Raw genomic sequence first — 26,846 nt, forward strand, 5'->3', positions numbered from 1 at the left:
ATTAATCAAATTAAAAAATAAAGAAAAGTCAACTTACTTGGAACGAAGAGTAGCACTAGGAAGAAAGCAAAAGGGAGTGGTGCGCCTAGAGTATTACGACGACACTAGGCTGGACAAAAGAGAGTGGGGGAGATAGTGGCGACGCTTTGGTGGTTTGAAGAGCAACGATGAGAGAGGTGGCCACTTTGTTGGTTTAAAATGAACGACGAGATGAGCTTATGAGAGCATAAAAACGAGGAAGAATGATGACTAAAGGAGTGACTGAGAGAGATGAAACAAAATGACGAAGAAGAAGATCAATGTGAAATAAACTTGCAATGAAATAGTGAACTTTGATGACCGAAGGCCGAGAGAAAAACTATGCATGCACAAGAAAGTGAAAAGGTAAACATTTTTAATCCTCATTAGCTATATCACTAAGGTTAAATAATCAAACTGTTGTTTTTTTTTAAAACCATCATGATTTTTGAAACATTCACAACGGTTAGAAACCATCGTGATATAAATTTTTAAAATTTTAATTTCACTATATGACCGCATTTTTGTTTTACTATGTTAGCGTAATAAACCTGGTAAATCAACTTTTTCTAAAGGAATCTCTTGTACTAGTGTAATATTTTGTTCATCAATTCACTATCGCACTAAAAACAAACTCTTTGTGATCATTAACTTTATGTAATACTTTTTGCAGTCCTATAAATAGTGCCTTTGATGTTATTTTGTACATACTCTTTGTCAACGAAATAGGCCTACTTTTTTTTTTTACTTAAGTATAAGTGGAATAAGTGATCTATTTATTCTTTTTGGCCATTTCCCATTTTCATGAAAAATATCTACTGGATTAATAACCTTTTAATATTTTCTCCGAAAATTTTGATGAATCTGAAATTGTAGTCATCTGTACTAGAATTTTGTTACTGTCGAAGTTCCAATCAGTCTCCTTAATATCCTATTTTGAAAACTTTCCTATTAGCATAAGGAAATTGTAATATCTCATGCATGACTAAATAGCTAACTTGGTTGCAAGGTTGCTATCATCTTATACGGTATGTGCGCCCATCAGTTTTTCCCCCATAAACTTAATTAGGCAATGTTTTATGATCTTATTTCTAACTAATTTGCCTCGAATAACTAAAATTTCTTCAATAATTATTTACGACAAAAAATAGAAAAAAAAAGACAATTTTTATGCAATAAGAATGTCCGAGGATGGACCAAAACCAAAGTGTCCAAATAAATACGCACTTGCAAGTAGTGCGTCGTGGGATATCATTTGAAGGTTTATCTACATCTATGGTTACTAACTATATAGTGAGCCATGATGACGACGTCAATCTTATACCTTATCAAGGAAGATCAATTTAAATACTAAAATTAATAAAGTTGAATTTCTTTACACTTTTAATTAATTAGAAAAAAGATAATGATATTAAATTTACAATATTATTACAAAAACCAATAAATTTATTACATACGATAATTTATAATTTATTTCATCTCATTAAGTACATTATTCACTCATATTAACTTTATCATCCTTAAATATTATTAAACTAATAAAAAAAAGAACAAAAGAATCCAAGTGGTTACTTTGCCTAGACGCTAATACTGTATGATATGTATGACCACATCCCCACAACACACCCATGAAAGTGTGAGTGCCCACTAAAAAAAAAGATTCTTTTTCCTTCAAAATTTGGCAGAGACCATTCATTCAGTCACCCACTTCACTTTCAATATGCTTCCAAAATCCAGAAAGCTTCACGAGCAAGTGAGGACAAATTACTAATCACCTATTGGGACCAGGGTTAGCGAAACCTACATATCAATTAATAGCTGTTTACACTCATTTTTTCATCATATGAATCTTAAATGCGTCAACCAAAAAGACAAAATTCTCTAGCTAGAACATCGTTTTCGTGTCTATTAATTTTTGAAAATTCATTTTGCAATTTTGCTTTTTCCGATGAAAAACAAATGGCTAGACAGACTTGGGTCTGTGCCTCGTTGTTGTCTCTTGTCCTTTTACTCTTCTCCTTATCTTAATTTTTTTTCCGTCACAAACTACATACTGTTTTACTACATTTAGCTATTCATTATAAAAATAAAATAATATGAAACACTTCATTAATTAATAATCATAATTTTTCTAGTTTTTATATCCTTTTAAATTTTACAGACTCTAGGAATAAAGTAGTTGGTCTTTTTTTGATGCATGTCTTTACTTTCCACAATCTTTATTAAAATGAGGAAGAAACCAAAACGTTGTAAATGATGTAATACAGCACGTTTAGCAGGGCTTGTAATCTGAAAAACAGAAAATGATAATAATTTTTTTTCTGCAGATTTGCACTATGAGTAGATCCTTAAACTGTGGATCATTGTTTAATTCATCAATCTCTTCAAGCAGCTTGTCCATATAACTACAGTTTCTATTTTGTAGCTAACACTTTCTCAGTTAACGTCTCTTTATCTGGTGTACCAACACAATTGGAACGATATATGAAGAAAGATAACATGACAGCATTATTTTATATTTTTATTAGTATGAAAATGAAGTTAGGGCATAATTTTTTACAATCATAAAATATAAATATCTCGCTTTGGGTTGACTTATAAAGCTATAAAAGTCAACAAGTCTATAATTTGAGTGTTATCAGGTTTCATTTCCTTTACGGTCGAGTTTTATAAATAAATACAATTGACGAAAAAGAAAGATTGCAGCCACTCAGTTACTGGATCATCTATTAGTTATATGTTTTTATCTATCCATATTTATGTTGTAATAATGTTAGATTATTGCAAAAGAAAAACGTTGGATTGCAACGTTCAAAACCTTAATTGTTAATAAGGTTTAAATTCATTTTATTAAGTACTTCAACGGTAAAATATTTTTAATGATTTTTATTATTTTTTACTGATTTTATTTATTTCTAGCTCTATAAATAGAGAGCTCTTTCTCTATTCCAAAACACATCCCAAGTCAGTCTTCTACTTTTTTTTAGAGATCCTTGCTAGTTTTGAGATCCTCAGAGATATTCTGGAAAGTTCCTGTTGTATTATGGGGGACTCGCGCAATACACTTATGACTGACATCAACAACTCAATCCCGGAGGATCAAAACTTTGTTTTCAAAACTCAGTATTTGCGAAACCCATAACTTCCGGAGGCTGCCAAGGTGCTTGCAGAAACGATGGTTTCTGATCGCATTTGTAAGGACCACGGATGAGGACGAAGAAGATGAGGTACTTGAGTCAATTTTCGTATACTTTACCTACAAAGAGAAAAGCACAACCAGGTATTTTTTTCGTTTACCAATCTTAAATATTTTAAAACTGTGAGGGTATAGGTAAATTTACTTAATTACTCGAAAAAATAAATTTTGGCTTTTCACCTAATGATATTGATAGTATTCTAAATTTGAAAATGGTGATTGTGTCATTATATATTTGTATGTGGATGACATGTTAAATTTTGGTACATGCAATGAGATTGTCGCTAGAACTAAATTGTTTCTAGGATCAAACTTTGACATGAAAGACATGAGTGAAGCCAATGTGATTTTAGGTATTAGAATCATAAGGATGAGAGATAGTATATTACTATCACAAGAACAATACGTTGAGAAACTTCTTAAGAAGTTTGGGTTTTATGACCTAAAACCAGTGAGTATCCCTTATAATGCTAAATCTAAATTAATGAAAAATAGAAGAGAATCATTATCTCAGCCTCAGTATGCCCAGATAATTGGGAGCTTACTGCACTTGATGAACTTTTCTAGACCTGATATTGCTTATGCAGTAGGTAGACTAAGTAGGTACACTCAATGTCAAAATCAAGAACATTGGGATGCACTTTACAGGCTTATGAGATACTTAAGAGTTTCAATGGATTATGTCATTGAATATAGTGAATTTCCCGCTGTACTAGAAGGGTACTGTGATGCTAACTGCATCTTTGATTCAGATGTGACAAAATCTACTAGTGGTTATATATTCACACTTGGGGGCGGTGCGATTACATGGAGATCAACCAGACAAACAATTATTGCAAGATCAACAATGGAATCTGAGTTTGTCGCTCTTGAGATGGCTAATAGGGAGGCTGAGTGGTTGAAAAACTTCTTAGCAAACATTCCACTAGGAATGAAACCAACCCATCGGTGTCAATACACTATGATTGCCAATCGGCAATAGCTATAACTAAAAACAAAAATTACAATGGAAAGAATAGACATATTCAATTGAGACACAATTTTGTGAAGCAGCTGCTAAAGAGTGAAACTATTTCCATTGACTATGTGAAGTCAGAACGGAATCTAGCAGATCCTCTCACAAAACCCTTGGGAAGAAATATGATATTAGAAACATCCAGGGGAATGGGACTTAAGCCACTGGCAAACAAACAACTGAAGACAACCCAACCTTTGTGATTGGAGATCCCATGAATAAGGTTCATATGGGTAAAAACAAGTCACTTGTTAGTTCTGATTGCACTAAATTGATTTTAATCAATTATGTCCATTCCTATAGTGTGTGTGAAAGGGCTAGAGATTGCATTATTGAGAGACTAAACTTTGTTATTAAAATTCTACGTGGTGAAAGAATTTTAGCTTAAACAAAGTTTTTAATGATTTTCATATCCCTTATGGGTGCTGTATGATTTGCGACATACACTTGATGAAATCACCTATATGAGTGTCGAGTGGGGCTGCTTGCATGAGATCTTGGCATGATCTTTAGAGCACTCATGAATACCGGGCACGCGCATGGCCTAGTAAGCGCAACACAGCGATAACAACAAGGATTGTGGGGGTGTATTGTGATTGATAAGCCTCTAACACACGTCAAGTGTCTTTGGTTCATATAGCTTGCTATACCAACTACATTGTGTGTTAAGTATTTCAATCTAAGACTGGTTCATATAATTTACTATACCAAGTCTGATGCATTACATCCTATGAGACCCAGAATAAAAGTTTCTTATCTGTCTTTTAGTAAAAAAACTCAACTTTCTTTTGCAATAAGTGAGGGATTGTTGTAATAATGTTAGATTATTGCAAAAGAAAAACGTTGGATTGCAACGTAGTTCAAAACTTTAATAGCCAATAACGTTTAAATTCATTTTATTAAGTGCTCAAACGGTAAAATATTTAATGGCTTTTATTGTCTTTTATTGATTTTATTTTTTACTAACTCTATAAATAGAGAGCTCTTTCTCCATTCAAAAACACATCCCAAGTCAGTCTTCTCTCCTTCTCCTTTCTTCTTTTCCTCTTCTGAAATTATTCTGGGTTTATTTTATACTTTTTTTTAAAGATCCTTACTAGTTTTGAGATCCTCATAACTGGGAAGTTCCTATTGTATCCTGGGGGACTCGCGCAATACACCACAGATAAGTCCTTAAGGACAATGAATCTACACGCCTCAGCAAATATTGTTCTTAATTATGTAAGCTTTTATACAACGTATTTGTACTAGGAAAGATTGCAGCGACCTCCTCACTTCCAGACAACATAATTTCCTTCTTGTAATTTTCAGAAAAATCCCACCTATAATTGTGGTGATAGCGTAAAAGAGAGGGTAAAGACCACAAACAAAACTAACATGTTTTTCCAATTAAATTATACAGTGGATCAATTAATTAGGATATTCAATCATGGCATATGGCACGTTAAATGAAGATCGATCCATGCAACCATTTCATTAATTTATAAACGTATTGAAGGGGATAGTATATATTAATGACAATATCGATATACATGTGCCTCATAGTTGAACCCATCATCCACGTATGAACAAATCAAAATGAAACTGACAAAATCGCTTTCTAGTTTCTAATATCAGGCTGGATTGATAGACAAACTTGTACAGCCTGGTCATTGAATTATAAATATAATACCTAATATAGGTTTTTATTTTATGAGTTAATTTGCAAATAAAACTTTGAATTATATATCAGGCTGAAAATTTGTAATTATTATTGAATTAATGATCAGTTGCAGACAAAGGTGTCCAAAATCATCCACAGCACGGGCGTACATTGCTCCTCAATCATGGGGCAATGGGGTCTCTTAAAAGATACCTTTGGGATAGAAAACTTTTAAGATGATCATACTTTAGACACATTCTATAAATACTTTTTATTCATTATTTATCTTTCTTTTATAAGGTGTAAATAAATATCTTAAAAGTGCCCAAAATTCATTTTCCAACTTTGAGAGTGAAGAATATCTTATGGTGGCTAGTTAAGGAATACCACATCTATAGCTAGCTACATTCTCTATTTAAAGAGAAACATTGCTCTGTATAGTCATTCACATTAACCCAATCATGGCTACCCATATTTGTCTCTCTCTTTGCTTCTTCTACATCACAACCCTCCACCTTGTTTCAACGTTGGCTCAGTCTGACAATTATATCATTCACATGGATATATCAGCCATGCCCAAAGCATTCTCCACCCAGCACACTTGGTATCAATCCACTCTTTCTTCAGCGTTGAAAAGTTCCAAACCCACCAGTAATAATCTTAAATCTATTATTTCTACCAAGCTGCTTTACACCTACACCAATGTCATCAATGGTTTCAGTGCAAACCTTTCACCTAAAGAGCTTGAAGCTCTGAAAACCTCCCCCGGTTATGTTTCTTTCTTGCGAGATTTACCAGCCAAGCGTGACACAACACACTCACCGTCCTTCCTTGGCTTAAACCCCAATGAAGGGGCGTGGCCAGCGGCACAGTTTGGCAAGGATGTCATAGTTGGTTTGGTGGACACTGGAATTTGGCCAGAAAGTGAAAGCTTCAGAGACGATGGAATGGGTGGGGTTCCTTCACGATGGAAAGGGCAATGTGAAAGTACCATCAAATGCAACAAGAAGCTCATTGGAGCAAGGTTCTTTAACAAAGGGTTGTTGGCAAAGAACCCCAACATCACCATAGGTGCGAACTCAACACGTGACACTGAGGGTCATGGAACTCATACATCAAGCACTGCAGCTGGGAGCGTAGTCGAAGGTGCATCGTACTTTGGGTATGCTTCTGGAACAGCCACGGGAATGGCTTCACGTGCGAGAGTGGCCATGTACAAAGCCCTGTGGGAAGATGGAGCTTACATGTCTGATATAATAGCCGCAATTGATAGTGCGATATCTGATGGGGTAGATGTTCTTTCTTTGTCATTTGGCTTTGATGATATACCTTTGTACGAGGACCCTGTTGCTATAGCCACGTTTGCAGCAATGCAGAAAAACATTTTTGTGTCGACGTCAGCAGGGAACGAAGGGCCTTCCCTTGGAAGACTTCACAACGGAATACCATGGGTCATAACTGTGGCTGCCGGAACTTTGGACCGTGAATTTCACGGGGCTCTTACTCTTGGCAATGGAGTCCAACTAACTGGCATGTCTCTCTATCATGGAAACTTCTCCTCTAGCCATGTTCCAATTGTTTTCATGGGGTTGTGCGACAGAGTGAAGGAACTGGCCAAAGTGAGGACCAAGATTGTGGTGTGTGAAGACAATGGAACAATCATTGATCTTCAAGTGTCTAACATTTTTGAAGCAAATGTTGTCGCGGCAGTGTTCATAACAAACAGTTCCGATAGTTCGTTTTTCTTAGATAATAGCTTTGCAACAATTGTTATTTCCACAGCAGATGGGGAAATTGTCAAAGCTTACATCAAGAGCAATAACTCTAGTGCGAAAGCAAGCATGTCTTTTGAGATGACAGTTTTGGGTACTAAACCAGCACCGAGTGTGGATAGTTACAGTTCCCGAGGACCTTCAAGTAGTTGTCCATTTGTGTTGAAACCGGACATCACTGCTCCTGGTACATCAATCTTAGCTGCATGGCCTCAAAATCTTCCGGTGGAAGTGTTTGGGTCGCAAAGTATTTTCAGTAACTTCAATTTGTTAAGTGGCACATCCATGGCATGCCCTCATGTTGCTGGTGTCGCAGCATTGTTAAGAGGAGCACACCCCGAATGGAGTGTTGCATCCATTAGGTCAGCCATCATGACAACATCAGACATGGTTGATAACACCTTAGGGCCCATCAAAGACATTGGCAACGACAACAAACGAGCCACTCCTTTAGCATCTGGTTCTGGTCACATCAACCCTAATAAAGCCCTTAACCCTGGCCTTGTTTACGATGCTGGAGTTCAAGATTATGTTAATCTGCTCTGCGCTCTTGGCTTCACCCAAAGAAACATCACCGTCATCACAAGAACCTCTTCCAATGATTGTTCCAAAGCTTCCTTGGACCTCAACTACCCTTCTTTTATTGCTTTCTTCAACAGCAACAATTCAAGTACAGCACAAGAATTTCAGAGAACAGTGACCCATGTAGGGGAGGGACCTGCAAGCTATGCTGCCAGCTTTATACCCGTGGAAGGGTACGAAGTCAGTGTGATCCCTGAATTGTTAGTGTTCAAGGAGAAGTACGAGAAGTTGAACTACACGTTGAGAATTGAAGGTCCACGAAAGAAGAAAGAGAAGAAAGTTGCTTTTGGGTATCTCATTTGGACGGACATCCAACATGTGGTTAGGAGTCCCATTGTGGTCACCACTCTCAAATTCGACTTCTAACATTATATATATGTATCTATGCTCATACATGAATCAAGTGAAAAATCTATATTAACTAAAGAAATTTTCTACAGAAAATTATCATCATTTCTCACTTGACTAATATGATTTTCTATGACTTGCCAATCAATTCTTTTATACTCCAAAATTTCCTATCTTTATATATATATATATATATATATATATATATATATATATATATATATATATATATATATATATATATATCTTCTTTTTCCTTATCATACCATTTGTAATACTTATTTTATTCACTATATTTATCTTCTACTTATTAAGGAGAAATCTCAAAATTTTCCTTATTAGTCTCATTTAATATGTAAATGTTTGGTTTTCTTGTCCTTGCATATATTTACTTTCTCTGACCTCTCCGTCTATTGTATGCATTCTCTCAATCTAATCCATCGATTTCTGTTTTCCACCCTTGTTCTAAATTTTCTTATTTTGTGACATAGTCTACTAAGTTGAAGGCTTGCAGATGAAAACAAAAGAGGAAAACATAGTTAAAATCAGGAAGACGTTGAAGGTTAGAGAACAATAACGTTAGAGTACGTCATTTGTTTTTCATAGAAAATTCTTGATTTCTTTACTTGTGGACATATTTTCTTGTGTTTAAAGTTTGAAATTAGAGAGTAACCCATCTAATTGTCCATTGTATGGAATGTGGTTTTCGTCAATCTAATTTGAGTTTTCTATTTCCCACATTGCCCTCAATTTTCTTATTTTGCAATATATTTTACTTCGTTAAAGGCCTAAGACTTGACGAACAGGAAAACATAGTTGAAATTGGTTGAAGGGTTCAAGGATGAAGGTTTGACAACAACAAAATTGGAGAATAAGTCATTTGTTTTTCCTGAAGCTTTGATTTTTTACTTTATGGACATATTTTCTTCTGTTTAAGGTTTAAACTCTTGTTAAAGAAGTTCAACAAGACTTGGACAATATTTGTGAACGTCAGCAATAATATTTTTGGACTACAATCTAAAGTAAGAAGTAAAATTTTAAGGATTATGGTTTGTTGAGATTTTATTAACAATTTAAAAAAAAAATCTGGATTACCCTAAAAATTTAGGGATATAACACTTGGTTAAGGATCATGGTTTATTTTGTTATAAATATATATCATAATTTTATTTAATTTCGTGAATTAGTGACTAAAGCATAATTAAGATTTCAAATCCTTAAATATAGTTAACCCATGTATTAACTATATTTTGACATAGATTGTGATTTTTGCATTCTTTTAAAATTGAATGATTTGAAGTATTTTAATGTAGGTTTATTTTGTTTTAAAAGTATCTATGAATGAGTTTTATTATTTTAAAAAACATAATCTTTTTTATAAACTATTTTTCTAGAGTTCTTTTGTTAAAAAGTGGACTTTAAATCTAATTCAACTTTACAAAATCGGCTTATAAAGAGAGGTTTGCTCCCTACTTATATACTTTAAATTGACCTTATCTCTAGTCGATATGAGACTTCCAACACCCTCCTTCTATATATATATATATATATATATATATATATATATATATATATATATATATATATATATATATATATATATATATATATATATATTATAAATTGGCCTAATCTCTAGTTGATGTGAGACTTCCAACACACCCCTGTTAACCAACGTTTTTGATCTCCGACAACGACGCCAAAAACTTGTTGGATGATACGTTACAATCGGTAAGTGTACCGAATCGTTTCAAGTAATATAAAATGATAAGATCAAATATCGTTTTTCCAAGAGACTCGTCATAGTGCGATTAACAACTCATCTAGACTGTAGAACATCACATTCATTTACAATTAAATGCAGAAAAGATAAAATTACAAATAATTACAATGGTGAACTTTGGTAGTGAAGACACTTAAACATGGACTAGACTAGAAATGGTGTGAATTGACATTGCTAAGGTTAGTTTTCACCTAATTCACTCTTGTGCTTACCCAATTTCATCTCCTCTCCATCAATTAACTAAAGTCAACCCACAAATTTACTCAATCCCCAATTTCTTACGTAAAAGAGCTTTTCCCTATTAAACCCCAATTTCTTGGACAATCTAACAAAGAAACCCACATTAAAGAGCTAGGATTTTAAGACAACAAGTAAATCATCTCCCAATGAACTACAAGGACTCTTGTTTCAGTTCTACATCATGCAAAATATGTTTTCATATCCATGAATAACAAATCAAGTCATGAAATATTCCTATTACATGCAAGCTTTAATATTGAAAACAAGAATACTAGCAATTGATAGTAAAAGCATATATATTCAAATCAATCATCCATTACACAAGAATTCATAGGCTACAACAATCCCTAACAAGATGAATCTAGTTCTCCACTTTCAGGGAGAACCTTAAGCTTGCAAACATGGTGGATGGAAGAAGAAGGAGATCCAAGGAGGAGAAAAGGATGTTTCCACATGCCTCAAGCGGCCTCCATGAGCTCCAATAGTGGTATTGTGCCTCCAAACCATCGTCCTAGAGTTATGGGAGCGTTTCCCCTTCCAAAAACTACCTCTTTTCTTCGTTTTCGAGCCATTTAATGAGCTCTGGAAAAGTCAACTCGCTCGAGCGAGTTTTCAAATTCGCTGGACCGAGCAGTGCAATTCACTAAAGCGAGAAGTGTAATTCGCTCGAGCGAGCACAACTCAACAGTAGGTCCCTGGCGCTCAGCGCCAGCCTTCGTGGCAGCTCACTAGAAGTGTGGCGCTTAGCAGTGGCCAGTGGCGCAGTGCCAAAACCATTGAGAGCTCTTTATAACTCTGGCGCTCAACGCTGAAAAGTGGCGCTTAGCTCCGGCGCAGCTTCCAAACCTTCACCTTTTTACTGGTCTTCTTGCTTTTGTGGCTGGTTAATCTCTATACTTTGATATAAGTTCTTCCAAGCACTGTGTTAGCTACAAAATAAGGGAATTAATGATGAAATTACAACAATGTAGCCTAAAACACACTTATTAAGAAAACAAGACAAAAGGAGAGGATTAAGCAAGTTACAAGCTAGAAAGGAGATGATTTTGCTACTAAAATGATGCTTAGATAATGGTAAGAATTAGCATTATCAACCCCTCACACCGAGGTATATACATCATCTCGAGCGTGAGACTAGACATCGATGGGTGGTCCGATAGCGGGTGGAACAACATGACCAACAAAGAACAAATATCGCTGGGATAGGCTGTAACCTTGGCTCTAATAGCATTTTAAGAAGTGAACTTTAAGCCTAACTCAACCCCACATAACCGGCTTGTAAGGTGAGGTTTACACTCACTTATATATTATAAATTTGCCTTATCTCTAGTCGATGTGGGACTTCCAACACACTCCCTCACGTTGGGGTATAGACATCATCTCGAGCGTGAGACTAGACATTAATGGGTGGTCCGATAACGGGTGGAACAACATGCCCAACCAACAATAAATATCGTTAGGATAGACTCTAACCATAACTCTGAACCGAACTGAGGTGAGTCGAATGGAACTAGACCGAATCGAATAAAACTCAAACGAGCCTAGTTGTACTGAGCCGAACCAAACCAAACCGAGGTGAACTAAACAGAAGCCAAATAAACTAAACTGAATCGAATCGAGCTGAATCGAACTAAGCCGAATCGAATCGTACAGAGCCGAGCCAACCGAAATACACCCAACTGAATAGAGCCAAGCCTAACCGAGCCGAGCCAAGCCGAATTGAGTCGAACTGAACTGATCTAAACTGAATGAAACTGAGCGAAACCGAACTAAGTCAAACCGAACAAAAGCCAACCAAACCGAGTCGAACTGAATAGAATCGAAACGAACCAAACTGAATCAAACATAACCGTACTGAACAAAGCCAAGCGAAATGGAACCAAATCGATCAGAGATGAGTCATGTCAAACTGAACCGAACAAAACTTAAGCGAACTGAACCATTTTGAACAAAACCAAATAGAGTCAAGCATAACCAATGTTGAAACAATTGGTACCGTTATAGAGTCGCGCAGCAGAATAAAATATAGATAGCGGAAAGCGTGTAACAATCACAACACAAGTTAAAATAGTCGGTTTCAAAAATTGATTTTCTTAGCGAACTTTTATCGAACAATTGATGTGCTAAGAGTTTAGGGATCAAGAAAATCAACACAGAATTTTTATCCTAGTTCGAATCAAAAGATTCTACGTCCAGTCGTTAATCACTACTATAAATAATGATTAACCTTTTTCACTAAAAATATAGTTTTACAGATTACAAGATAATGAAATGAGCAAAGAATAGAAAACACCTTCCTTCGACAAATGAACCAGAAGAGTGCAACAAACTTCCTTCGACAAACGAACCGAAAGAGCTTCCTTCGACACACGAACTGGAAGCAACAGCTCTGCCAACCTGAAGAGAACTGCTCCGACCTTTGACACACAAAGCGCGAGCTTCTCTTATTCACAAGACCAGACAAGAGCACTCTATCACTTTGAGAACTGCCTCAGACAAACTGTATTCTCAAAATGGCATAGATCCTTTTCACTCACAAAGAGCTTCCCTTAGGCACAAAGCTCTAATACTCTCAATTGAAAAGTTCTTTCTAAGAGCTGTGAATACCTCTATTTATAAGCCTAGTTTCGTGCAGGGTCAAAAACTGAAAAGACATCTCCCAACTGCCACTGATAATCGATTATCATAAGTGATAATCGATTATTTGTGTCCGTTATGGGGTTTTCAGAAAAGTGATAATCGATTATTCTGAGCAATAATCGATTATTCCAGAGACTTGGACAAAATTAAATGAAACAGTGATAATCAATTATTCTGTGTAATAATCGATTATTTGCGCAAGCAACTCTCTTCTAAACTGGCTCGTGATAATCGATTATTCCTCTTGATAATCGATTATTTGTGCAATGACTCACTAAATACGAAAACTTCTAAGAGTTTTTACATCATTACATTTTATCCTATACATTTGTTTCTACAAAATGCGTTTAACAAAGATGCATTTAGAGTCTTCAATTCTTCAGCTTTTATCATCATCAAAATTTCACAATAGCTTCAAGATACCAATGCTCCTCATTGGTAACAACCAAAAGACCAGAATGAGAAGAGCCGATCCTAACCGAACCGAACTGAACGAAAATGAACCGAGCGTAGCTGAACCGAAACGACTTTAACTGAGCCAAACCAACCCTATCCGAACTTAACCAAACCGAGTCAAACTGAAATGAGCCGAACCAAATCTGAAATCAGGAGAGCAGATACGAGCTGAGCTAAATTGAACTGAACCCTGTCAAACTGAACCAAACCAGACAGAGTTGAGTCAAGCCAAACCGAACCGATCCGAACCAAACTAAATCGAGTCAAGCCGAATCGAACCAAATCGAATCGAATTAAACTGGACCGACCTAAGCAGAGCCGAGCCAAACGAGTTGATTCGAGCCAAGTTGAATGAGTCAAGCTGAATCTAACCAAAATAAACCAAACCGAACTAAACCGAAACGTACTGAACCAGGCTAAGTCGAACCAAGCCAAATTGAACCGAACTAAGATGATCTTAGTCAAATCGAATGAGTCGAATCGAACTGAACTGAAACGAACATAACCAAACCAAACCGAGCCGAGTTGAACCAAACAAGCCAAAGGAGCCGAGCCGAACCAAACCAAACCGAGCTGAGTCGAATCAAACTAAACTAAACCGAGCAAAACAAACCAAGCTAAGCCGAGACAAACGAGCTAAGTTGAATCAAACCGAATCGAATAGAACCGAGCAAAGTTGAGCCAAATAGAGTCGTGCCGAATCGAGCCAAACCGAACTGAATCGAGCCGAGCTTAACAAACTAAATCTTGCCAAGCAGAACTGAGTTGAATCAAACCGAATCGAACAGAACTGAATTGAATCAAACCAAATCGAAGCAAACCAAACTGAATCGAATCGAACCAGGCCGACCTGTGAGCTGAGCGGAGTCGTGCCGAGCTGAACCGAAATGAACCGATTTGCTTGAAACTATATTAACTCACATTAAAAGAAAAAACAAAACTATTTGGTAGAAATTGTAAAACAAAAATTGTTAAAAGAACTACACTAAGTAAATGAAATATATTTTAAACTAGACTATACTAGGGTAATCTTAGTTTTAATATACTTCCTATTTCTTCAATCTGGTTTTTCTTTTTTCTCATTGACTTAGTGTTGCAAGATGATTTTGGTATTGGGACAATGATAGAAGATAAGATTAGACAAGTTGAACGAAATACAAGCTCAAGCATCTAAAGAAACTAAAGAGGAGTATTAATGGGTTAAGAAAGCCCATGAGATATTTGAGACCCTAAGAGACCCACCATGTCCTGCTGTCAAGTGTTGTCATCAAGCAATGTCATGTACTGTCGTCTGCTATCAAACTTCACCATATGTTGCCGCTGATACTATTATCGAGCTCTAGTAGTGGGAAAGTGTTTATGCATAAGAAAATGTACATTTGGGGGCTGAACCGATCCTACTAGAATTGAGTTCAATCAATCATGTCAGTAGCTCTCTGACTTTGACTTCGCTCGTGAGTATATATTTATCCAACGAGTTTTCATAATTCTACAAAACATAATTCTGCAGATTTATGCCATTTCAGCCCTACTAAATAGTCTAACACTAATCCTAAATGCCCAAAACAACCAACCATCAGATTAAACACGAATCAGTGACTTAATTCACCTCAAATGCAATCTCAATCACATAGTATACCAACATTTCAACATTCAATCACTAAAAACGATTCAAAGCCCATAACTCAAGTTAACATGTTATATTTCATCAACCCAAACACCAATATTAGCATTTCAATTAATTTCAAGCAACTAAAACATGCAAATCAAATTTTCAACACACCATACACTTAAGTCAAGGTAATTTAGTTTCCCTTACTTGATAGATGACTAAATCGCTCTAGAAAGCCTAAAATAACTCCAAATGCATAATAAGTTCTATATGCTCATATGAACCACAAAAGCACGATCAGGTATACCATTACGACCACTGATTAGTAGAGAGTCTTATAGAAGACTCAAGATTCGCATGCAAAAAAAAAAGGCTAGCATGCAAGGAAGAAGCAATAAACCCAAAAATAGGAGCAGAAAACCAACTTACTCTAATTGATAAACTGATCGTTAGACTTGAAGATTTTGCCGCGAGAATCACTCTGGCGGTCTCTAATATTCAAACACATGAACAGGGAACAATAACTCTTAGAAATAAGTTAGTCTAGAAAAGTGTTTTTTAGAGAGATTATGTGTTTTAAAATAATGAAACTCGTTCATAACAAAATTATTTATATTAAAACCGTTTAATATTAAAAATAACCGAGTCTCACTATTTTTAAACCACTGCCACCTCTAAAATGTCACAATCTAGGTCTTTACATTCTTCCCAACAAGAAAAAATTTTGTCCTTGAAAATTCACTCATCAAGTAGAAAGAAAAGTATGTTTTTTTTGTGCTTTCTTATCACAAACACCCAGCTTGATCGAGATACTATCCCCAACAGTTAAATGACCGAAAACATTGTCTTTTTGCTAAATTCTCTAGTGTTCAATAGTGAGATTAGTTTAGTCATTACTCTTAAAACAACTTCTCAACCTCAAAACCTCTTTAAAGGATTCTTTTTGTGCCTGATTAAACAATTTGTATCTACTAAACTAAACTCACCTCCCAAATGTCTTCCATTAACTCTTATAAGTTATTTCCCAAACTTTAGCTAGCATTGACTTCAAACTAAAGTCTTCCTGATATCGCTTCACATAATCTTATATTCTTTTTGAAGTACTACATAATTGACTCGATCACACACAACTCTGATCTACTATCAAACGTTGACACTCTTAATTTACCCTTATTCACAACTACTCGATAACATAATTAACATTTATATAAGGCTTAAATGCTTATTTCGTCCCCATGTTAAGAGGTGAATTTATGTTTAGTACCCGGTTTTAAAAATGAATCTATTGAGTCCCAAAAGTGTAAAAATTGTATAAATAAAGTCTCTTCCATTAAATTAGCATAAACGGAGTTAAGTGTGTGATGCCCTGATTTTTTTTCTCTTTTCTCTACTGTTGCCATGGCTTTTTCTCTCCCCAATCAAGTTTTTTTTTATTCTCCTTCGTATCTCTGTCACCCATCATCAGATCTCACAACAATAAATAACAAAGTAGCAAAAACAAACCACGGACTAGTGAAGGAAACACATAGAGTGTAGAAGGGTGAAGAACCGCGAGAAAAAAACCCTTATTTCTTTGAATGAGGTCGGTACCGTCGACGCCGCGCAAGAGTGGCACATTCTCTCCGGAGACGGCAGAGTATCTGATCGGAACTTTAGTTGATAACCGACCTTTCCCTCTCTCGTCAGAGTTCTGGCAGAGATTGCTGGAGCTTCCTCTCAATGTCCAATGGTCGTCTCAACGTGTTCTCAAGCTGCAGGAACTACAGACCTGATATCAATGAATTTCTCATCAAAATTATACAAAATATGTATTTAAATATTGGGTAACGTGTTATGGATTAAACAATGAGACCAACTAAGAGAGATGGTATAATGCATTTGTAAAATGCCAATCAATCAGAAATTGCCTTGAATAGCAATATCATTGGCTTTTACAATAACTATCATATCATTTCCAAAATTGTATTAGTTAACAATGTAAAACCTTAAACCATTATTCTCCCTCTGTTGCATAACCAAACCCATTCAATCACTAAAACGAATTCAACACTCTCGGCTGCACAAACCTTAATATATCAAAACGGTCTCTTCCGTGATTGAGACACGCCATGTGATTGCTCTTGAAATCCTTGGTGAAATCAAATCCTTTAGCAACCACAGGCGGATTGAACCCTGAGTCGAGGACCATTTTATCCTCATCCATCCTTCTGTGGTCGAAGTAATTCTGGTGCACGAGCATTTCCATCAACTGGATCCACACGAGCCATGGGTTCACCAGCTCCACTACCTTCTTCGGCGGCGGCTCCAAGGGGGTTTCATCGTCAAGGGAGAGCGGCGGCTCAAGTTGGTTGTCGTTTTGAGGGGGAGCGTCCTTGGATTGGCGTCAGGCTCGAATGCGTTGAAACGTTTCGTGCTTCTGAGAACACTCTTTCTCGATGGCATTGATCTGATCGAAGACGAAGCTGAGACGGGCGGAGAGGGAAGAAGGTTTGGAATCAGGATTAGGGTCTGGTGGGGTTGTAGAGAAAGGTTTGGTAAGAGAGAAATTGTGAAAATCATTAATATACAAAAAAAAAAACTGAACGTTGGAGAAAGAACATAAGAGAGAAGAAGAATAAAAAAAAACCAGATTTTATAATCACGTAACAGAAGAGATTTTATTTATACAATTTTTACAAATTTGAAATTTAATATATTCATTTTTAAAATCGAATACTAAACAAAAATTCACCAAAGTAAGCATTTAATTATTTATATAATTAACTAAATAGAAATACAAAAAAACTTAATCTTGTTAAATTTCTTTAATAAAAATATTTATAAAAATTTATATATAAATTAAAATTTTGTTTGAATTTGAAGAGTGATAAAATTGTTTAATTTTAAAAACAATTAGATGACACGTGGTTTAACTGGTGACACTTTATTATAGTGACACATGACATTATTAATGTCACATCTCATTGTTATTGTTAGATGACACAATGTCAATTTAATACGTGACAATTTGTTTTAAAATAAATAATAATAAAAAATTAAAATAATATTTAAAAAATTACAAAAAATTTGACACATAACATCTTTTTTAATTGTATTAATACAAAATTAAATTACTTTAATTTTTTAAAACTAAAAATCCTTACACACCTTTGTAAAGAATTTCACCAAAGGAACCACTGTATGATTAAATCAATAATAAATAAATAATTAAATTTATGTCTTAAATGGAACAAGACAAATAATAAATAAAGTAGAGTACTCGTTAAAATAAACGTCAGCACTAGATAAAATCATTAATATTATTTCTTACTGTTATATAATTGACAACCCGTTTAATTTTGGTATTTATCTTAATTTATTTAATTTTTATTTAAAATCTACTACTAAATTAAAAGTAAAACATAAATACAATATTTGACTACTCATTAAAACATATAGATGCCCTAAAAAGAAAACTTAAAATTATATAAATAATTCTACTTATCTCTATATCACCTTAAAATTACAGTTAAAATAACTTGAAAATGAATTTAAAACAGTTTTAATTAGATATGCAATTCAACAGATTATGTGAGTATTATTGATATGGATAATATTTAATTTTTTAAATTAGGTATGAAAATAAGATGATATATTCACATTCATCATTTTTTCTCTTAATAATTATATAAATCTTAATATTTATTTATTTTTTCATACATTTTTTATTTAAAATTACTACATTACTTTTAATTTATTATGTAATTTAAAAAATTTATGTTAACATTCTTTTATCTTAATTTCGTAACTTTTTTATGAGACATATGTGATATTTTTTATAATTACTCTCCATTTTTATCTAATGATTTTTTATACTTTTATTTTATATTTATATAATTATAATGCCTATTTTAAGTTCAGATTCTCTATTAGATTTTTAGATATTGTCTTCTATTGAATATTAAAAATGGTTGGTAAATTAAATTTTTTTAAATATATTTTTAAATATCAAAATCAATCTCCAAGTATTTTAAAGATATAAAAGAGAAACAATAAAGACAAAAATTCAACATTAAAGATTCCAAATTACATTTTGTTGTGATTTCCACTAGTGTAGAATTGACTTTTAACGTCCCTCATAGACATCCGTCCACAAAAGCACCAACGTAAATAATTGATTGGTGGCATATCCGTAAATAAGTGGAACTGTAGACGTCCGTTGTGGAGGGGGACGGACGTCTATAATAGTTTAGACGTTCGGGCCCCTCCCACGGATGTCTAAGAGGCTGAAACAATTACTTCTTCAACTTTCCTGTCAGCCCCTTAAACGTCCATTGTGGAGGGGGTCAGACGTCTATAATATTATAGACGTCCGGCTCCCCACAACAGACGTTTAAGGGCTGACAGGGTAGTTGAAGAATTAATTGTCTTCAGCCCCTTAAACGTCCGTTGTGGGGGTAACGGACGTCTATAATAGTTTAGACGTCCGGGCCCCTCCCACGGACGTCTAAAACTCCCCGCGAATATCAATTTTTAAATCCAAAACACGTCATATTAGTGATGGCCCCGACGTCTATAGTATTATAAACGTCGGGGCCCCCAAGTACCGGACGTCTAATGATATTTATACTAAAACGCGAACCCGCGAGGAGTTACGCTCACTGTTCATCGTCTTCCCCGTGAATTCTCTCTACGGCATTGCATTTCCAGGTGCGATTTCTCTCTTTTGGACCGTTTAAATTTACTTTTAATCTGATTAAATTACTCTGTGATGAAATATCTTTGATTTGAACCGATTAAAAATCGTTTTCAGTCCGTTTTGGTGCAGTTTCTTGCGTGTTCTTGGGCGGCGTTTTTGACTATTTTTGGCCTACGTTTTAGGTCGTGCCCTCCTCGATTTCCCTTCGTTTCATTTGGAATATGCTTTTTAGGTTAGCTTGTTCGTTGATAAGGTTTTTTGTATGCATGTTATTGGGTTTTGTGTATGCATGTTTTTGACTTTAAGGTATGCATGTGTTATTGGCTTTTTAATATGCATGTATTAGTTGTGTTATTATAATTGTCATGTTAGAATATAAGTATCAAATCATTGAGTGACACTTAGTTCCCGTTTGAAATTTAACACAAACGATTAATCTTTTAATCGTTTGTGTTAAATTTTGAATTGTCCGATTGGACAATTTGAGAAAATTAATTTTCATAATTTGCAATAACATGTCAATTGGAGTTTATGGATAAGATTGATAAAATTTCGGTTCAGTATTTGTGTTGTTCTCCGGATGCATATTTGATTGTGGTCATCGTTGACTACTCTCATTTCGTGTATTTCGGAGACCAATGCGAAATGCTGCCGAAATCTTATCAATTTTATGATGTAGACTTCTTTGCACGTGTCTTAGCAAATTATGAAAATTAATTTTTTTGAATGGGTAGGGCCTAACCTTGTGAGAGTTAAAAAACTTATACTGATGATTTTACGAACATCGTATGGATCGAAGCTAGATGAATGAACGTCGCATCAGTGAAGAATATGATAAGGGTGTTTCGGAGTTCTTGCAATACGTTGAACAAAATGCTAAGTTTGTGAACATGACATATTTTTGTCTTTGTGTTTGTTGTCTTAATCAAATACGGCAAGACTTTCTTTATATGAAACGCATATATATATTATACTATATTGTTCTGGGACAATTTTATGCTTTTTAGGTATGGTTTTATTACAAAAATAAATTAATTTAAAAAAAAAAAACGCCCAGTAGACGTCTGTTAGTGCACTGTCGGACGTCTATAGACGTCTGGCAGTGCACAAACTGACATCCAACCCCAATCCCTAGCACAAAACCATTCAGACATATGGCCGTCGGGGGATACACCTCGGACGTCTGTGGAGACGTCGGGGGAGGAGGCATCGGACGTCTAAGTGGACGTTCGAGGGATGCACATTGGACATCTATGTGGACGTCCGAGATCACACATCGGACGTCTAGATAGACATCAGGGCTGACACATCGGACGTCTATATACACGTTCGATGTGGACCCCCCGACATCTGAGTAACGTCATTCACAAAGACATCAGGATAGATCGGACGTCAAAAAGCCAAAAGAACGGACGTCTAAAGTCCTTTGTGCACTAGTGTTCTAATGTTTACAAACGGGTACAAGTATACCTAAGTTTATATCTATTTGAGTATGTAGATTATGAAGATAAATCTTTACCTAAAATATATAGAAGAGATGATCAAATTATAATAAATAATTTAATTTAAGTCGATGAACAAGATAAATAACAAATAAATTATAAATACATTATACTACTCATTAAAATAAATGCCTTATAATGATTAGATAAAATTATTAATATTATTTCTTACTATTATACATTTGACCATCCGTTTAATTTTGGTATTTATTTTAATTTGTTTTATTTTTATTTGAGGTCTATTAATAAATCAAACGTAACATAAATACAGTATTTGACTACCCATAAAAAAATATCAATGCCTTAAAAGGAAAACCTAAATTTATATAAATAATTATTCTTATCTCTATATCACCTTAAAAATTACAAATCACTTGAAAATTAATTTAAAATAGTTTTAATTCGATCTGTAAATCAACCCGTTTATGTGGACATTATCTCAGTCTATTTCTGAATAGAAAACTTTTTGATATATATAAATAATGATATATAAATATATATATATATATATATATATATATATATATATATATATATATATATATATATAAATATATGTGTGTGTGCGTGTGTGTGAAAAATATTTAATTTTTTAAATTGAGTAGGAGATTAAAATCTTATGTTTATATTTATCCCATTTTACTCCTTGTCCTTATATAAATCTCAGTATTCATTTCTATTTTCATATGTTTTTCTTATTTAAATTAATAAAACACTTTTAATTTATTATATAATCTAACGAATTTATGTTAATTTTTTTTAATTTTAATTTCATAACTTGGTTATAAGACATATATGTGATTTTTTAATCTTTTTTATAATTATTTGATATTTATTCAATTATTTTTTATATTTTTATTTGATATTTGTATAACCTTTTCTGATATTGAAAACAAAAATACGTATATCCTTTGGACATCAAATACTTAATAATTTGACGTGTCTTTTACTATGATTTTTATATTTTGCAAGATAATTATTCAATCAATATTTCCAACAATAAATAGATTGAAAATAGTATTTTAATATTCTTTTCTAAACTAAAACTATTTAATAATTTTCGGTAACTTCCAATTTGGTAACTTGTTATGGTGTTATGTTTTAATTACATAATTTTAATCTTCAATAAATAAAAAATAATATGTTTATTTTTTTAATAAAATAAAGAATTGATTAACTTTTATTTATTTTAAAATAGGTAAATAACTTAGATATTTTATAAATATTAGTTATATAACTTAATAATAGTTTTTGCAAATTATATATATATATATATTAAATTGTATTATTTTTCATTTTATAATTGACTAGTGCTAAAAATAAATAAATCATATTGATTTTAATATAATAAAATCGGGAATACATTTATAGAATAATTAAATGGTTGTATTTTAGATATTTTTATCTCTCTTTCCTTAATTTCTTTAGATTCTTTTATCTTAGATTTTTTTTATCTCTCTTTCCTTATTATAGTACGTAAGAGATTAAAAAATAATGTATTTTTAGTATGATTACTTATTTATTTTAATATTAAAAGATCAAGTTTATGAATAGAATTTTAGTTAACGAGTTTTATTATATAAAATATACTATTTCTTTAATTGAAGTCTTATGTCAAAAGTTGAGTTAATGTCAACTATTGTATGATTATTTGAATTAGTGGTATCTTTGACATATGTAATTGATAAATTGGTATTTTATAAGTTTTAGATTAAATCTTTTGATACATTAGCTTATCATTTATGTTTTTGGTTTATTTGCGTGTTTGTTTTTTTTTTATAATGATATTTTTAATGATCATTTTGATGTGAGTAGAGAATGCTCTTTTTCCAAATTAAGTGTTAGATGTTGATGTTGCTAAAGTATATGATGTTATCTTTCTTCTTTTCTTTTCTTTTGACTTTGAAAGACTTCACTACTGTTTTAGTTTTAATATATATATATATATATATATATATATATATATATATATATAATATTTTATAGTTATATTTTGGATAACTAAAATAACATATTATATGTATTTTTTTTTTTGAGTATTTGTTCTTGTTTATTGAATGTGTGGGAAGTTACAAAATATATAATTTATAAATTTATGATTTTTGTTTTATTTTCCACTTTAAACGTAATATTTTTATTTTCGTCTTCAAGCATATATATTAAATATTAAGTGATATTTTATTTCCTATTTAAGCATATATTATATTTTAATTGATAGTTTCTTTCCTTTTTAAACATATATTAAATTTTAATTAATATTTTTTATGTTTGCCTCATTAATTATATATTAAATGTTAATTAATATTTTCAGTATACATAAAATATTTTTCTTATTTAAATCACAATCTTGATCAATCGTATTCAAAATAACCTTCGATCATGGCTACCATGACTCGTTTTGTTCTATGCTTTTCCTGCATCGTTATCCTTAACCTCGTTTATACCATGGCTCAATCTGATAACTATATCATCCACATGGACAAATTAGCCATGCCGAAAGCATTTTCCACCCACCATGCTTGGTATTTGTCCACTCTTTCCTCTGTATTAGATAATGCTCATACCTTCAATGATGACAATCTTGACATTGCTTCTTCTAAACTGATTTACACCTACACCAACGCCATGAATGGTTTTACTGCAAATTTGTCACCACAGGAAATTGAAGCTCTCAAAACCTCCCCGGGCTACGTTTCTTCCACACCAGATTTGCCGACCAAGCTTGACACAACACACTCACCAGAATTCCTTGGCCTTAATCCCAACATAGGAGCTTGGCCTGCTGCGAAATTTGGTGAAGATGTCATTGTTGGTTTGGTGGACACTGGAGTATGGCCAGAAAGTGAAAGCTTCAACGATAAAGGGATGCCTGATAAGCTTCCTTCACGATGGTATGGCAATTGTGAAAGTACTATCAAATGCAACAAGAAACTCATTGGAGCTCGCTTCTTTAACAAAGGGTTTCTTGCCAAGAATTCCAAATCGGCCAAAATTGTGCACTCAACTAGGGACACAGATGGCCATGGAACTCACACATCTTCCACGGCAGTTGGAAGTCAAGTTGTTAATGCATCATTCTTTGGAAATGCCAATGGATCAGCGAAAGGAGTTGCTCCAAGGGCAAGAGTTGCCATTTACAAGGTCTTGTGGGGGGAAATGCTTTACGCATCTGATTTAGTAGCTGCAGTTGATGCTGCAATATCAGATGGGGTTGATATTCTTTCCCTTTCACTTGGCTATAATGTTTTGACTTTGTTCGAAGACCCTATGGCTATAGCAACATTTGCAGCCATGGATAGAGGCATTTTTGTGTCCACGTCGGCAGGGAATTCAGGGCCTAAACGTGAAACTCTGCACAATGGAATACCATGGGTCATAAACGTGGCTGCTGGCACTTTGGATCGTCAAATTCAGGCGTCTCTTACCCTTGGCAATGGTGTCAAACTATTCGGTTTATCAACCTATCTATTAGGAAACTTCTCAGCACACCAAGTTCCTATTGTTTTTTCCGGTTCATGTGACAATTTCACGGAACTAGTCAAAGCAAGTAACAAGATTGTGGTGTGTGAGGTTATGGATGCAAATCTTCCAAATCTTGTGTATAATATAAAGGCTTCAAATGTTTCAGCATCAGTGTTCATTTCAACTTTCAACGATGTTGCAACTATTAATGAGCTTGGTCTTGTAGGCGTCGTTGTAAACCCAAGAAATGGAGAAACGATCAAAGCATACATCAAGAGTAACTCTGATGCAAAAGCAAGCATGTCTTTTCAGATAACAACATTAGGTATTAAACCTGCACCGAGAGTGGATCGTTACAGTTCTAGAGGGCCATCAATTAGTTGCCCCTTTGTGTTGAAACCAGATATCACCGCTCCTGGTACATCAATCTTAGCTGCATGGCCTCAAAATCTTCCAGTGTCCAGTCCTGGATCAAATCCCCTTTATAGTAACTTCAATCTTTTATCTGGAACATCTATGGCATGCCCTCATATGGCAGGTGTGGCAGCATTGTTAAAAGGAGCACATCGTGATTGGAGCCCTGCAGCTATTAGGTCAGCCATCATGACAACATCGGATATATTTGACAACAATAAGGAACCCATTAAAGACATTGGTGACGGAGACAAACCAGCATCTCCTTTAGTCATGGGAGCTGGTCATGTCAACCCCAACAAAGCCCTAGACCCTGGACTTGTTTACGATGCGGGTGCTCAGGATTACGTCAATCTTCTCTGCGCAATGAACTTAACTCAACAACACATCAAAACCATCACAAGATCCTCTTCCTACAATTGTTCCAAACCTTCCTTGGATCTTAACTACCCTTCTTTCATTGCTTTGTTCAGTGAAAATGGTTCTTCTAAACAGTCAATGGGAACTTGGGATTTTTTTAGAACAGTGACCAATGTTGGGGAGGGACAAACAATCTATACTGCTAGGGTTACACCAATCAAAGGGTTCAATGTTAGCATCACCCCAAGCAAGTTGGTGTTCAAGGAGAAGAACCGGAAGCTAAATTACAAGATAAGAATTGAAGGTCCAAAGAGGGAGGGTTTCGGGTACGTCACTTGGACTGACGTGAAACATGTTGTGAGGAGTCCTATTGTGATCACCTATCCACCATCTCAACAATAATTTCCATATACATTAATTTTGTAATCGAGAAATGATTTCATATGCTTAAAGTGAAAAATATACAAATGTTCTTGATTAGCCATCACTCCTACCTAGGAATCCTAATGTTTGTCTGAAAAATTTGTCAACAATCTTTTTAATCTTTTTCAGCATAAAATTTGATGGACAGTTATAAACTTTTTTTTTAATAACTTTTTAACAATATATTATATGTGACTATTTCACTGGTTCATATATTTGAAATAGATCAACCACAAACTATCACATATTATCACATAAATTATTGTAAAAAAGTTGTAAAAAAAAAATTATTAAAAAAACATTTTCCTTTGTTTTATTACAGTCTTGTTCTTACTCAGGGGTGTTGCAAGTGATAAGCCTTGTTCTACATATAGATTTAGACAATACCAAGATAGAAAGGTTTTATTTATCATCTTGGGATTATCTCTTTTGGATGGAGATGAAGGTGGTGACTATGGTCCCCACAATTACATTCAAATTCTAAATTAATAATATTAGGATAAATAGTTGGTTCAATAAAAAATAAAGAGACAAAATATTTTAATACAATAAGAAAAAATATTGATTATTTACTATGATAATGTTTAATATTGAAACATTTATTATTTATTTAAAAAATCAACACTTAATAAATATTCTTAAATTTTATTAAAGTTGTATAAATATTCGATCAAATGCAATTTGATTATATTGATAAATTATT

The 26,846-nt window shown here is 33.9% G+C and overlaps 2 protein-coding genes across 2 annotated transcripts; both read left to right on the forward strand.

The window, feature by feature from the left end:
- The first annotated feature begins 6,245 nt into the window (after nt 1-6,245).
- On the forward strand, nt 6,246-8,737 carry LOC108347127 (subtilisin-like protease SBT3). The gene has a single exon (XM_017586267.2). It carries the CDS (start codon nt 6,333-6,335, stop codon nt 8,589-8,591), a length of 2,259 nt encoding a protein of 752 aa, XP_017441756.1. The 5' UTR covers nt 6,246-6,332; the 3' UTR covers nt 8,592-8,737.
- A 15,116-nt stretch (nt 8,738-23,853) lies between these two features.
- On the forward strand, nt 23,854-26,200 carry LOC108346359 (subtilisin-like protease SBT3). The gene has a single exon (XM_052868696.1). It carries the CDS (start codon nt 23,864-23,866, stop codon nt 26,120-26,122), a length of 2,259 nt encoding a protein of 752 aa, XP_052724656.1. The 5' UTR covers nt 23,854-23,863; the 3' UTR covers nt 26,123-26,200.
- Nucleotides 26,201-26,846: the final 646 nt, after the last annotated feature.

This window comes from Vigna angularis, chromosome 9, assembly GCF_016808095.1.
Source record: "Vigna angularis cultivar LongXiaoDou No.4 chromosome 9, ASM1680809v1, whole genome shotgun sequence".
Lineage (NCBI taxonomy): Eukaryota > Viridiplantae > Streptophyta > Magnoliopsida > Fabales > Fabaceae > Vigna > Vigna angularis.